Genomic DNA, 13,372 nt, shown 5'->3' on the forward strand with positions numbered 1-13,372 from the left:
GAGGGGCATCACCCAAAACCCAGGGTCCCGCTGGCCACCCAACATTGGGGTGCTCAAAGCTAGGGGCTCGCATGCCTGAACCACCCAGGACAGCTTTGCTGTGCTGGTTCTCAGCAAACATCTCCTCTGACTTGGTCTCCCCCTGCGTAACACAGAATGGCAAAGTACCCACCCCGGGGAGAGCTGGGAATCAAGCTCCAGTTCAGCCCAGCTGGTGAGCTATCCTTCAGTGTCCCGGGGATGCCAAACCACCCCCCCACCCCAGCTTCTCCCTAGCCAAGGGCTGGCTGTGCTGCCCAGCTGTAGCATGATTCACTCTGGTGCTGCCCACAACCCTGCAGCTGGACTGCCAGGGCTCCCTGTGCCTGCCCCCCAGAAGTTGCACACCCAAGACATCTCTGTAACACAGTTCTCCCTTGTCCTGGGGAGCCTCTTTCTGTGGGCAAGTGTTTTGTCAGAGCAACAAAGCAGCCCCAGGAGGAAGATGGTGCCACACAAACCATCCATGGTGGTTGCACACCACTGTGATGGCTCCAGCCACATTGTGTGAGCAATATTGACCATTTTCTAAATGCTTCTGATGCAAAAATGCAGAGGCCAGTGCTTATTGAAGGGGAGACCTGTGGGAGGAGCACTTCAACACCACAGATATGCTGTAGGGCCAAGCATGCGGTGGCTCACAAGTTTCAGCATTGTGGTGTCATGCAAGGGAATTGTCCACCAGATAATGAGAAAAACCCACAGGAAAGGATGAAGAGATTCAGCCAGCCCTTGGGGCAGCCCCTGTGGCAGGCACAGCCCTGCTCTCTTGACAGCCCCATGGTGCTGAGGCTCTTGGGGCCCCAAGTGCAGACCCTGAACACAGGTGCTGATGGGCGCTCACCCCTTTCCCACCACAGCCCACTGAAAAATTAGCCAAGGGTTTCTCTAGTGGTTTTCATAGAATCACAAAATGGTTTGGGTTGGAAGGGACCTTAAAGATCACCTAGTTCCAACCCCCCTGCCATGGGCAGGGACACCTTCTACCAGAGCAGGTTCCTCACAGCCCCGTCCAACCTGGCCTGGAACACTGCCAGGGAGGGGGCAGCCACAGCTTCTCTGGGCAACCTGTGCCAGTGTCTCACCACCCTTACAGTCAAGAATTTCTTCCCAATATCTAATCTAAATCTACCCTCTTTTAGTTTAGAACCGTTACCCCTCATCCTACCCCTACACCCCCTGATAAGAAGCCCCTCCCCATCTTTCCTGCAGGCCCCCTTTAAGTACTGGAAGGCCGCTATAAGGTCTCCCCAGAGCCTTCTCTTCTCCAGGCTGAACAACCCCAACTCTCTCAGCCTGTCCTCATAAGGGAGGTGCTCCAGCCCCTGATCATCTTCATGGTCTCCTCTGGACCTGCTCGAGCAGATCCGTGTCCTTCTTCTGTTGGGGGCCTCAGAGCTGGACACAGGGCTGCAGGTGGGGTCTCATGAGAGTGGAGTAGAGGGGGAGATTCCCCTCCCTCAACCGGCTGGTCACACTTCTCTTGATGCAGCCCAGGATACAGTTGGCTTTCTGGACTGTGAGCACACATTGCTGGCTCATAGTCAGTTTTCCATCCACCATTACCTCCAAGTACTTCTTTGCAGGGCTGCTCTCAATCCACTCATGGCCCAGCCTGTATTTGTGCTTGCGATTGCCCTGACCCATGTGCAGGACCCTGCACTTGGCCTTGTTGAACTTCATGAAGTTCACATGGGCCCACCTCTCAAGCCAGGTCCCTCTGGATGACATCCCTTCCCTCCAGCGTGTCGACTGCATCACACGGCTCAGTGTCATCGGCGAACTTTGCTGAGGGTTTTCATCATTTTCCAACCCTGCTCTTTGTCTTGATAGTGTTGGCCATCTTGAGCTATCACCAGAAGTTATCCTTGCACATGTATGGCAGCCAGGAAGCAGCCCTTCCCATTGCCCCTGGAACATGTGAAATGGGGGGTGGTGAGCCCCAGGGGGCCACAGTGGGCCAGACCCTCACCTATGATGGGGAAGGAGATCAATCCTATGCCTGCTCAGGGAGAAGGGCAGTGTCTCCTCAGCAGAGGCCGTTTCCATAAGGGAACTTAACCTGCACAGAATGTTTTCTATACGAGTCCCAAGTGATGCGTTTTAGCTGGCTTGACGGGGGTATTTGCTTGATGGGAGCGGGAACAGGAGATGTCCCAGCCCCACCAGCCCCATCTCCCACCACTGTCCAGGACCAAGCCCCTGGCACCACCACAGTGACCACAATCCTTGGATTTGCGGTGCGAGGGGAAACATCCCTGTTACTGGACACATATTTCACAATGTTGTCTAATCCCAGGTTGGACTCAGGGTACCATGGCATTGAACTCCTCGAGGGCCTTCTTTGCATCACAAAATGATCTTTAGTGGGGTCAGTGAAGGTGCCTACATCTCCACCAGCACCTTTTTCTGGTCATGCTCCACTTTCCTTCGCAGCCTTCTGCCAATGTGGTGCACAGTGAGGAATGGGCCAATAAAGGACCCATCAAGAAAAAAGCTGGTGTGGGGCTGGGATTTGTACCTGGCTGCTGCCTTCTGTCACTACCTGCTGTCCGTTGACTTATGCAGATGGGACTTGGGTCTCTTCACCTTTATTTATGGACAAGTTGTATTTCACTCCCCAAAAAGCTTCAATATATTATTTCAAGAGAGAGTATTTACGTCATTATAACTCACTTTTACAGTCATATATCTTAAACCCCTCTGTGATTTGTTAAGAGACTTTCCCTACAATTTTTTACATGTATTTGCCAGAGCTTTCCGAAGCATCCTCTTCCTCCAGAGAGTCACTGAGCATCTTCCCTTGGAAATCACGATTACAAAAACACTGATACGAGGATCTCAATTCAAACAAGACTTGAGTATATAATGAGGAAAAACAAACACACAACTCTCCAATAAATGCATAAAGTTACTTTATTTTCAGTATACATTTAATTTTGAAAAATATAAATGCTAAAATATCTCATCATCTTCATCTTTTGATTCCATAAAAGTCACAATAGAAAGCTTCATAAAACTGTAAAATACTATAATGTTATAAGGAATTTCATGTTTTATATTACTGGAAAAAAAATCATTTTAATATATTGAAATGTTTTCTGCTTTTTTTCCTTTTTGTTCCACCATCTTGATCCACTTCATTTTATACTAATTTTTTATTCTTTCCTCCAAAACAAATACAGACTTACGAGAATTAAAAACAATAATAAAAGTATCTGAAAGTGCGTGTTGATTCAAAAAAATAAAAATACAAATACAAAGATGTATCGGCCACGATGACAAGTAAGTGTGAGCTACAGAGGCAGATGGCCACCACATTCCCAGGGCTGGGACAAAGCTGGCTGCGGCTGGGTGGCTGACACTGGGTCCCACCATGAGCTGGGACCTGGCTTGGTTTTGCTCTGGGAAGTTCATTTCTTGATGCCCGCCTCCGATTTCAAAGGGCTTTGGGTCAGTCTCCACACCTACTCCCAGAAGTGCTCACCCAGGCTTTTCCCATAAAATACCCAATTCTGATTGAATTCTGATTCTCTTCCCTGCCCACTGACTCCTGATGCCAGCAGAGCTCTCGGTTGCTCTCTTTGTGCTGGGTTTTATTTTTTAAAGGAAAAAACCAACAAAAGAGACACAACCTCCAATGAAGTGCTAGTGTCAGGCACCAGGAAAGGAAACATGTCCATCTCCTGTCACTGGAGTTGTGTGTTTTTCATGGAAAGCTACAGAAACCTTTGTCCCATCCCTTCAGTAACGCTACCCTCTGTACAACAGCTCCCTCGGGTTAAAATAAAAAATAAAAAAAAAAAAGAGAGAGAAAGATCTAGATCAGCAGTCAATACATTTCAAGTACATTTAACATGGTTCAAAAGTGGAAGACCTCATTCTTGTGGAGACATATCCCCTCCCCAGGTGCCAGCAGACAGGAGCCTGAGTGTGTGCGTGGGTGCAGTGCCCTGCCCGCGAAGCCTACCGGGAGCAGGGAAGCCACTTCCCTCCATTCATCTGGTTCTATCTTTCCTCCATCGTTATTGGGATTCCGACAAATAAAGGTCCAGGCAAAACACAAGCAGCTCCCGTGTACTCTGGAGGTGACGCTCGAGTCCGTTTCCCCTTTGGGAGCTATGGACTTGTGTTGACCAAGGGATGGAAACCGTTGGTTGAAGCTGGCATTGCACTTCCCAGCTTATCTGTCCTCCAGCTAGCGGGGCCTGGCAGCGGAAGGGATCACAGAGCCGCTCCTTTTCTGGCCGTTTCTGATGTTTCCTCAGCCTTTCTGAAGCGGATTTGGGCTGGGTTCCCGGACTGTTGATCTGAGAGTCAACACACATTTCATGGAAGCTGAAACCGAGATCCCTCGAGAACGAGTAGGGGAATGTACGGAGGTGTGTGTACGTGTGTGTGCGGTGCAGGAGCCTCTGCAGCTCTGCCATCCTTCTGCAGGAGATCAAGCTCAAACTATCAGGGTCTCTGTCAACTCATCCTTTAACCAAAGCACTGTAGGGAAAGTAAGGTGGCCAGCTGCTTCTACAGCATATCTGGGAAGGAAAAGAATAGCCCTATTCTGCACCTCCTGTTGCCGATATGGCTACTACGAGCGAGTAGATGCTAAAATTTGGCATATAAGGTCTCAGCACCATCATGAAATTCTGTTTACTTAACCAACACGGACTTTGGTTGCACAAGGACAAAAGCAGTAGCAATGCCTGTCCTCTGTGGCAGGGTTTTTCTCCATTGGGGAATTAGGCCCTTAAAGCTGGGCTTTTTTTTACTTTTTTTTTTTTTTTTGATGAAGCTTTTAGTGTGTTATGTGTAGTCCTCACACTTCATCAAAGAAACGTCTCAGTGAAGCCCAATTTCCCAAATGCATGTTTTCATGCACACACAAGTACATATGCATACATGCTACAGAGAGAAAATCATCTCTCCCAAGGTGATATTGGCTTGCTTCGTTTAAAACCAAAAGCCTGGGCACGCTCAGGACTAGCCTGCTTCATACTGATGCATCACCATGTACAGACAGGTGAGTCTAGGACCGAGCAGTCAAGATTTAGGGTAAATCCTGTAGATGATGGTAAACAGATGTGGGACACTTAGAGGATGCCAATGTTTGTAAGCCTGGCGAACATAAGTGTTGGGATGAACATCCCAGTAGGCCATCTTCAGCTGTCTTTCTACTCCATTGCACCATCATTGTGCCTGAAATGCACCTGGTGTCTTCTCACATATACACATACACACACGTGCACACACCGATGTCTCAAAAGAAATAATTCAAACAATACCGTGTCGGAAATCAATGACATGAATACAATCAGCATCTGTCCACTGATGTTGGTAGCCGGTCAGTATTTTGCCTACCAACATTACATTTAAGACTCTTCCTAGATCACAAGAAATTTAAGTTACATCCCATCTCCTTCATAGTAAAGTTAATTACTTATTAAAAAAAATAATAAAATAACATAATACTAATTAAAACAGATGCTTCAGAGTAGAAAGTGTTAATCAAACTGATCCAGCCCTATACCATGTCCCGGAGATTGTGGTATGGTGTTGTGGTTTTGTGGTTTGTTTTGTGGTTTTTTTTTTTTTGTAAAAATCACATTATATATGGTACAATACATTTTTTACAGAAAGCCTGGCATCTAGAAATAAGAGGTAGAACTACTCATAACTATATGTTTCCTGCTGCAGGAAAAATTCATTTTTCTTTACAGTAATTAAAAAAAGGTTAAAAAAATTGACAAAAAAAAGTCATAGGTTAGGCCCCCATAATTTAAACAAAATAATCTAGGAAAATAACACTCTTCAATGTACCTGACGGATTAAGTCCATTAAAGTGTTTCTTTAAAAAAAAAATTGCATAGGAAAGGGACATTTCAAAACACATGCTACAACGATGGCAATGGTTTGTCTGTGCTGGGAGTGAAGTACCTTTTCCTTTTCCTTCCTCTGTTAACTACAAGTACAGGCTTTAAGAGCAAGTTAGTATTAGCAGCACTTTCCAGCATCTTTGAGCAGTGTAAGCAAGACATCGAATTAGCCTGGAGGTCAGTTTTGTTCTGCCAGACAACAAACAGACAAACAAACAAACACTGATTCACAACTAAAGTAATGCCAGTTCCTCTGGCATCTCCCACAGGTACAATATGATATTCTTAAAACTTCCGCCCTCTGCTTGCAAATGAGAGAGGTGCGTGCATGTCGAAGCGACAGAGAAGGCAAAACAAGTCTTGGTCAGTGCAGGAAAACTGGGTGAGGAGGGATCAGAGGAGATCTGCATGGGCAAGGGTGGAGAGGCAGCATGGGGCATCTCATTTACCTATGCAGGTCGGGAGCAGAGAGCATTTTAATATTTGGCTAGTGACAAAATAAATTCCATAAAAGATTTAACAGACAGACAAATTACAAAGTAGTTTCTGTTCCCTTGCTCCTCCAGAAATAACCACTGTCTTCAGGCTCAAGTTCTATTCTAATTTGAGGCACAACTTTTACTGGAGTTCGTGGAGGGCTGTGAAGAAAAAGAAAGACAAGGTAAGTGTGGGGACAACCTCAAGGCTTCTCAGCCATTCTTAACGTGGTCTGCCATGCTCAGGACTTCCGCTAGCACAGCTTCCCAGTGACCAGATCCTGAAAAGAAAAAATAATCTACAACTTGCAAAAGAAAACCAGTAATTTACAAACAAAACAAGAGGGGCAACTTGTGTAAACTGCAGATCCTGGGACTTAGTGGGACACCCAACAGTGTCACATCCAGAAACGGAACAAATGCTCGACTCCCGGTATTGGTTCCTTGCATTAGCTCACACAATACAGCTTTCTGGAATGGCAACATACAGATACCAAGTAAATAACCTTGGCAGACAGTGGTAATATAAAGCTGGTCTTAAGATAAGACTCATATATCACTTGAGATAATTTTAATGAGTTGATCTGCACACTGTTCATGTCAGGAGGTAAAACCACCAACTTCACTGACTGAGGACCTCCAAGTATCCAGCACTTGTGCTTCCCACCAAGTTGTGGTAACACTCATACACTGCCTTTGAAATAATCTGGTTGCAGCCATTGAGATTAACTTCACACACCCCCTAACATTGGGAAGTGTAGATATTTCTTTGACATTTCAGAGGACTATTGCTGCCTTGGTCTAGATCCGACTCCTGGCACTGGGAAGTCCAAGGTGGCCCCAAGGGGCTGAGCTTTGAGAAATTGTTACTTAACTCTTCCTTGCTGCAATTTAAAGTTATTATTTACTCTATTTTCCACCACAGACATAGGAAAATGGATTACTTCCTCTTTGCAACATCCTCTTACATGGCTGAAGGAAAGCATAACAGCAATCTTCTCTCTTTTTTTTTTTTTAAAGGCTAAACAATCCCAATTAATTCAATTTTTCCCCCTGTAGAAGTGCTTTCTAGACTCTTCCCAGTTACTCTGCATCTTGCTTCTGGTTTAGACCCCAAACCAACCACGAGTACTGCAGCTGGGTTTCTGACCAAGGCCAGTGGAGCCCACAGGCTCTCCTCTCCCCATCCCAAGCACTCCAAGGTCATGTTGGTAGTCAACTTGGGATGCTGCAACCCTATATAGGGAATTTTCTCAAAGTGCTTTTCAAGATTTTCCTATAGGGGGACAGAAACTTTGCCTCGTTGCCTTTTGGTATATTGCAGAGCAGCTAAGATGCTTTTGAGGAATCATTATAAAATGCATTTTTTGGGTGCTTACCTTGGCATGGTGTATGACTGAAGGAAAGGAATTGTATCAGCACGACGTATGGCGTTCAAGGAATGTTGGTGATTTTTCTGCTGTTGGGAGGGAAGAAAGTCTTGTTTGTCATTGCCTGCGGCACTCATGGCTTCTCAAGCCCAGCTTCAGTTTCCCCAGTATACTCTCATCTGTTTGGCAATGCTTTTTTATTGCTGCCTGCCAGATGAGTTTCACAGCTTACAAATAAAAAAACTAAATTTCTCACTCTCTCCTGCAAGATAAAAACCCTTGAACTGCCAACATGACCAAAAGACTCATTTCCCAAGACTTTCACCACCTTTAGGTCTTGACACTTACCTTTTATCTACCCCTCTTTAGTTACCCTGTGCTCCTCACCGGCGCACCCAAACGCCTTGCGAGAAAATAGGTGGCTTGCTGCCTGTAATGGCTTCCCTTTTGTGGGGAAGAGTACTCTCTGTTAATAATAATCCTGTTCTTGCTACTGCTAAAAGGAAAGCTAATGTTAGTAGCATTATTAGGAATATGCTTTGAATTGCAGAACACAGTTATATTCAAGGAGAATACCACAGTGTTGCTGGATTCTAGCTACTTTTTCTAGTCCACAGGCTTGTTCTTTTAGAATTTTTTTCTTCACGTTGATTCTAATTAAATAATGTACAAATACGCAAACCAACTACTGCTCAGCTCATGGGTGATTTACCCTGTGTTGTCTCAAAGTGCATTCCAGCAAACAGGTTTGCAGCAGAATTAACTTTTTCTTAACTCTATCAGCCTCAAAGTTGTTGAAAACAGTACATCTGATCATTAAATCCTGTGTAACAACATTTAGGATGCAATTTATTTTCAGCACATCAGGGTGTTTTCACAGAAAAACGAGGAGGATTTGTTTGGTTGTCCACAGCTAATTTTGCTCCTTTCCTTTTCCTTACAAGCAAAATACTGAAAATAACTAGTCAGGGAAACTTCTCTTTCTCTTTGGCTTTGTTTTATAATGCCAATCTCCAAGTGTTCCTTTATCTAAAAACCACAGAGCAATGCTTAGGATTGCCTAAGGTATCTAAATGCCACTGAATGGCAAGGGACTTAGGTACCAGTTCTTAAATTCAAATGATAGTTTAACGATCTAAAGAGCTGTAGTTTTAGGTCCTACTTCTAGAAATCACAAGTCTTGCAGCAGTACTAATTTATTACTATCATTTGTATTTCTTCCCTCCCGTCTCATGACAAAACAGCATATTTATCTCCAGATGGCACCCATTGCTCATAGCATTTTAAACAGTCAGCGCAAAGGCAGAAAAACTAAGGTCAGTTGTTATTCCTGATTCCTCACTTAAAAGACTAGAATATGAAAATTGAAAATGACTGAAAATGAAGATCATAACAATCAATTACAGATATTAACATAAGAAACTAAAAAGAACCAGAACAGCACAAACGCAAATCACCTAAGAAGGCAAATATGTTAATAGTCAACCGATTACTGCCTTGTCAGTTTAATGGGCAACATGGATCAATGACACGCTTAATTATTCTTTTAAACACTGATTTTTGCAACTGCTTGGGACCTAAGGAAACAAACAGTAACAGGAAGCGATGCAGTTTAGACATGCTGCAAATCCAGAACACTAGGCTCAGAAGAAAAAAATAAATCAAACCATCAGCACAGTCAACACAAAACGGCAAAGGTCAGAAGAGAGAGGAGGAGAGAGTGAGTGGCCAAGAGACCTGTTAGTAGCGGGATAAAAGCACTTAAACTGGAGGCACCAGAAGGAACAACATCAATTTTGTAACGAACAAAGAAAAAAGCTCACAACACCAGAATCTGTCATTAATCAGAGGCCTGGAAATTAAAAAAGAGAAAAAAACCCAAAAGAACAAGAAAAGTACTTCTCGAGTAATAGGAAAGCTGTTGTTTGGTTTTTTTTAAATCACTCTGAAGATATATGTATTTTTGTACTGCAAGTCAGAGTCAAGCAGACATGCAAGAGGTTAATTCTACTCACTGTCGGCAGGTTTGCTATCACTTAGGAAAGGTTCCTGCTCCATGATGTCCATTGGTATTTTAATACTTGGGACTTTTTCTGAGTAGGGGCAGTCAGACTGTGAAAGAAACGTGTAAAAGGTCTTAGAATATTTTCACTGCTCTCTCTCGTATCATCTCCCACAAATTAAAATTATCCTTCATATAGTTTCTGTAGGAACGAGGAGAAGAAAAGAAGAAAAAATAAAAAAGCATCGTCCAGCTTAGTTGCCTGCTTGTTTCCACCAGTTCCCCACTGCAGCCAACGTCCCTCTTCCTTCATACTATGGAAGTAAAACAGATGGAAAGAATAATCTTATGTAGTTGATATCTTCCCCTTCCCCCACCTCACCAGCTTCTTTGTCACTAGCTTATAAGAAAACATCCAATTCAGCTTGGAGTTGGCTGCAGTGTAAAACAGGTGGAAAACGCATTTGTAGGCAGAAATTGCAGGGCACTGGCTTCCGTGAAAGCTCATCATCACATTTTGTCCTGCTGTGATTTCTGTAAAACCACTTTTTTCTTTCAAATTGCTCTATGAGGACAAGGGCCAGACATGATATAGCACAGGTTCCCTAAGCTGGACTGACTCAACTCCCCTTTTTATTTAAGTCGAGTCAAACCCAGTCTCAGTTACATCTCTATTTATAGTAAAAGAGTTCATCAAATCCAGTGCCCTTGTAAGAATTCAGTACTTCCAGCCAGACAGGAGAAACAGCAAACTGGTCAAGTAGAGGCCCAAGTGCAGAGAAAAGCTGTACACGGGGCCCCCTGGAGTTTGGGTACCAGCATGATTTATACCCTACTGGCTTCAGTAATCCACCTGCTTACGCTTAGTAAAAGGTACTTGGAATGATTTTGCTTTTTTAAAATAAAAGTAACTTCTCATAATCAAGGAAGGGCTGATATTGCATAATTTGGCAAAGGAAGTAAGGTGATATTTGCCAGAAACATTAACTCATCTTTCTTCCTGGAGAGAACTAGACACCACACTGAGGATAATGCTGGGGTGGAGGGAGTGAGACCTTCAACTCAGGGCAGGAAAACATTACAGAGGTCAGAGAACGGCTCTCGCTGCATTATTATTACTATAATTTTTCAATTATTTTTTACCATAAGTGACATCCAGTGCAGTATTTCATACTCCAATAGCAAAATGTTTCCTCAGGAGTAATTTTACAAGGCTGAGGGATAAGCATAGCTCAAATAAAGATAATTCTGCAGAAAAGCACTGAGACAATGAAGTCATCCCAAAATCCCCATCCGCTTGGGGTCATGCTGTAAGCAGAGCATAAGAGCTGGGTAACCTCTCCAACATATCACCATTTCAGTACTAATAAATATATTTAAGAGGTCTGCGGAACGGCAATGCTGACGTTCAAGGTCTACATTAAACCTCACCATTTAAAATGAACAGAGAGACAGAAAGTACCTGCAGCTGGCAAAAATGCCCCAAAGGGGAAAAGAGACCATTACACAGCACTTCTGACTCTGAAACTAAATAGACGAGCCCAATATTTTTATAAAAAAAAATTTCTGGCCTTTCTCAGATCATACATTTTTTGACATAAAATCAGAGAGAAAACTAAGGCACTTGAGTTTGTTAGGCAAATGCAGCAATTAGTTGCACTAATTCATACTTTGTAAAGACAAGCTGGAAGAAAAAATGGTGATATTACCAAAAATGTTTCTTTGCAGCTTCTTTTTGCTGGCCCTGATTGCTAGCAAACCCCCAGTGAGGACTTTAGGTGAGTCCTAACTAGCGCTGAGAGTGGGCTCCACTAATGCCATGTTTTGCCATACTCATTCATCTAACACCACCTGCACTAGCAACGCCCAGCAATTCTCTTTGCTGAACTCTGATCAGTGTATTGGCCGCCAAATCCCACAGGACTAACTCTGTGGGGATATATTTCTGGAAGGGAAAGGGTGAAAATAATCAAACCAATAATGCCAAGTGCTTTTCATTCAGGAAGCTGGTAAAAGCAAGTGCTGAAAAAAAAAACCCAAGAAGAGTTAAGAACCAACATTTTGCATAAATTCTCTTAGCCATTGGATCAATTACTGTACCTGAAATTCATGAAAAGCCTGAGAATAGAGGACGTGGCTTAAAACACACTGGAGATACAGGAGCCATGGCTCAGGATACAACGCTGCTGGATTCAAATCAGTCAAGAGGAGGGGATGGAGTCAAACCTTTGCTGACTATTCGCTATGTACAGTAGGGCATTTTGGTTTGCACAAAGTTATCTGCTGAAGGAAACCCTCACCCTCAGCCTCCCAGGAACTGGAGGAATGATGGGAAAGGGGAGCTTGCTGTCTGACACAAGAGCCAGTCTCCCCAGCTGGGGTTCAGCTTCATTTAACAAAGCATGGATCCAGGCTACCTCCTACAACGCTGCACCCTCACTTAAGAAATTCCTATTTTGTCTCTTGCAGTGTACATGCTCTACTTTAGACAGCATATATTCTATATAGAAAGGCCTTTACGTACTTTCTCATCAGAATAGCCTGACTTTGTTGCCTCTAACACAGATCTGCAGAAGTGTTGTATAGCTCTCACATAAAGGACTCATGTTCTAGTTTGTTCTCCACCAGGACTGAGATTGCCTTTTCTGTCCTCCCACCCTTGAGCAAGATCAGGCATTGGGATGGTCTGGGGGAACTCCTGGAGCTGCCATTTTCCTCTTGAAAACACCAGATGTATTATCTAATGCACAAGGAGGGCCGATTTGGTAGATCTACTCTGTGCAGAAAGGATGCAGACAACACCTAGCAGAAACCCTCCAAACACACAGCAAGGCACAACCACCCCACAGCACCCACTGGTTTGGTGGCAGTGGTGCCACCTTTGGGCTTTGCTGCAAGAAGCTCTCCTGGCAGACACACTGACCCAGCAGCTCCTTCTCGGGGAGGTCACTGTTACCCATTTCATGTCAACTAAGGAGGCCAGAGAGCAAGCGGACCAACTCTGGCAGACCACACCAGGCTGCAGTCCAAAACTCGGGGGCTGCAGGGCAGTGACCTGGGCAGGAGTGCTCAGGAAAGGGCCACTTGACTTTTCCTGCTGTCAGCCTCCTCACAGAGTGCAATCCCTTCTCATTTGTTTCTCCTGCTGTGTTAAAATCGGATTTTTTTCCCACTTCAGGTGATCTTACCTCTACCTGCGACACAGGAAAACCCCTTCTTCATGAATCCTGGACAGTTACATGAGCAGAACAAGTGACGCTGTGCTTAGTACTCTTCATGTAGCCTAAAATTATTAAAGCCTAGCTCCCTTTTCACATTTTAAAAGGTAATGCTGACCAAGGCAGCCAGCTCTCCAAAGGCAGTTCACACTTACTATACAAAGTGCTATATAACCAGTGTGTTTAGCAGTTCAATATAAATTTACAGGACTTAAGTTCATGCTAGACCTGAGTAGGAGAATGTTTAAAGGCACGACGACTACATTTCTCATATGTACAGTAAAAAATAGAACAGTCTAAGGCACGTGGATCTAGTCTAGTCAGGTCACCGCACTTAGTAATGACATAAGCAGCTACATTTCATTATTTTACAGCATGCTGCAAACTGAGATAG

At 44.1% G+C, this 13,372-nt stretch overlaps 1 protein-coding gene across 5 annotated transcripts in view; it reads right to left on the reverse strand.

Annotated features, from left to right (window-relative positions):
* Positions 1–2,937: 2,937 nt before the first annotated feature.
* SLC4A4 (solute carrier family 4 member 4) overlaps positions 2,938–13,372 on the reverse strand; it is a 235,620-nt gene continuing 225,185 nt past the window's right edge. For 4 of the 5 annotated variants that reach the window (XM_074867030.1, XM_074867029.1, XM_074867033.1 and 1 more), the window contains 3 exons: positions 9,774–9,870; positions 7,768–7,847; positions 2,938–6,550 (listed from right to left, as the gene is read on the reverse strand). In XM_074867030.1, the coding sequence (XP_074723131.1) occupies positions 7,804–7,847; positions 9,774–9,870 (141 nt within the window). In that variant the 3' untranslated portion in view covers positions 2,938–6,550; positions 7,768–7,803. The remainder of the gene's footprint in view (positions 6,551–7,767; positions 7,848–9,773; positions 9,871–13,372) is intronic. The other variant, XM_074867031.1, reaches the window with a different exon arrangement.

This window comes from Strix uralensis, chromosome 4 (genome assembly GCF_047716275.1).
Source record: "Strix uralensis isolate ZFMK-TIS-50842 chromosome 4, bStrUra1, whole genome shotgun sequence".
Taxonomy (NCBI): domain Eukaryota; kingdom Metazoa; phylum Chordata; class Aves; order Strigiformes; family Strigidae; genus Strix; species Strix uralensis.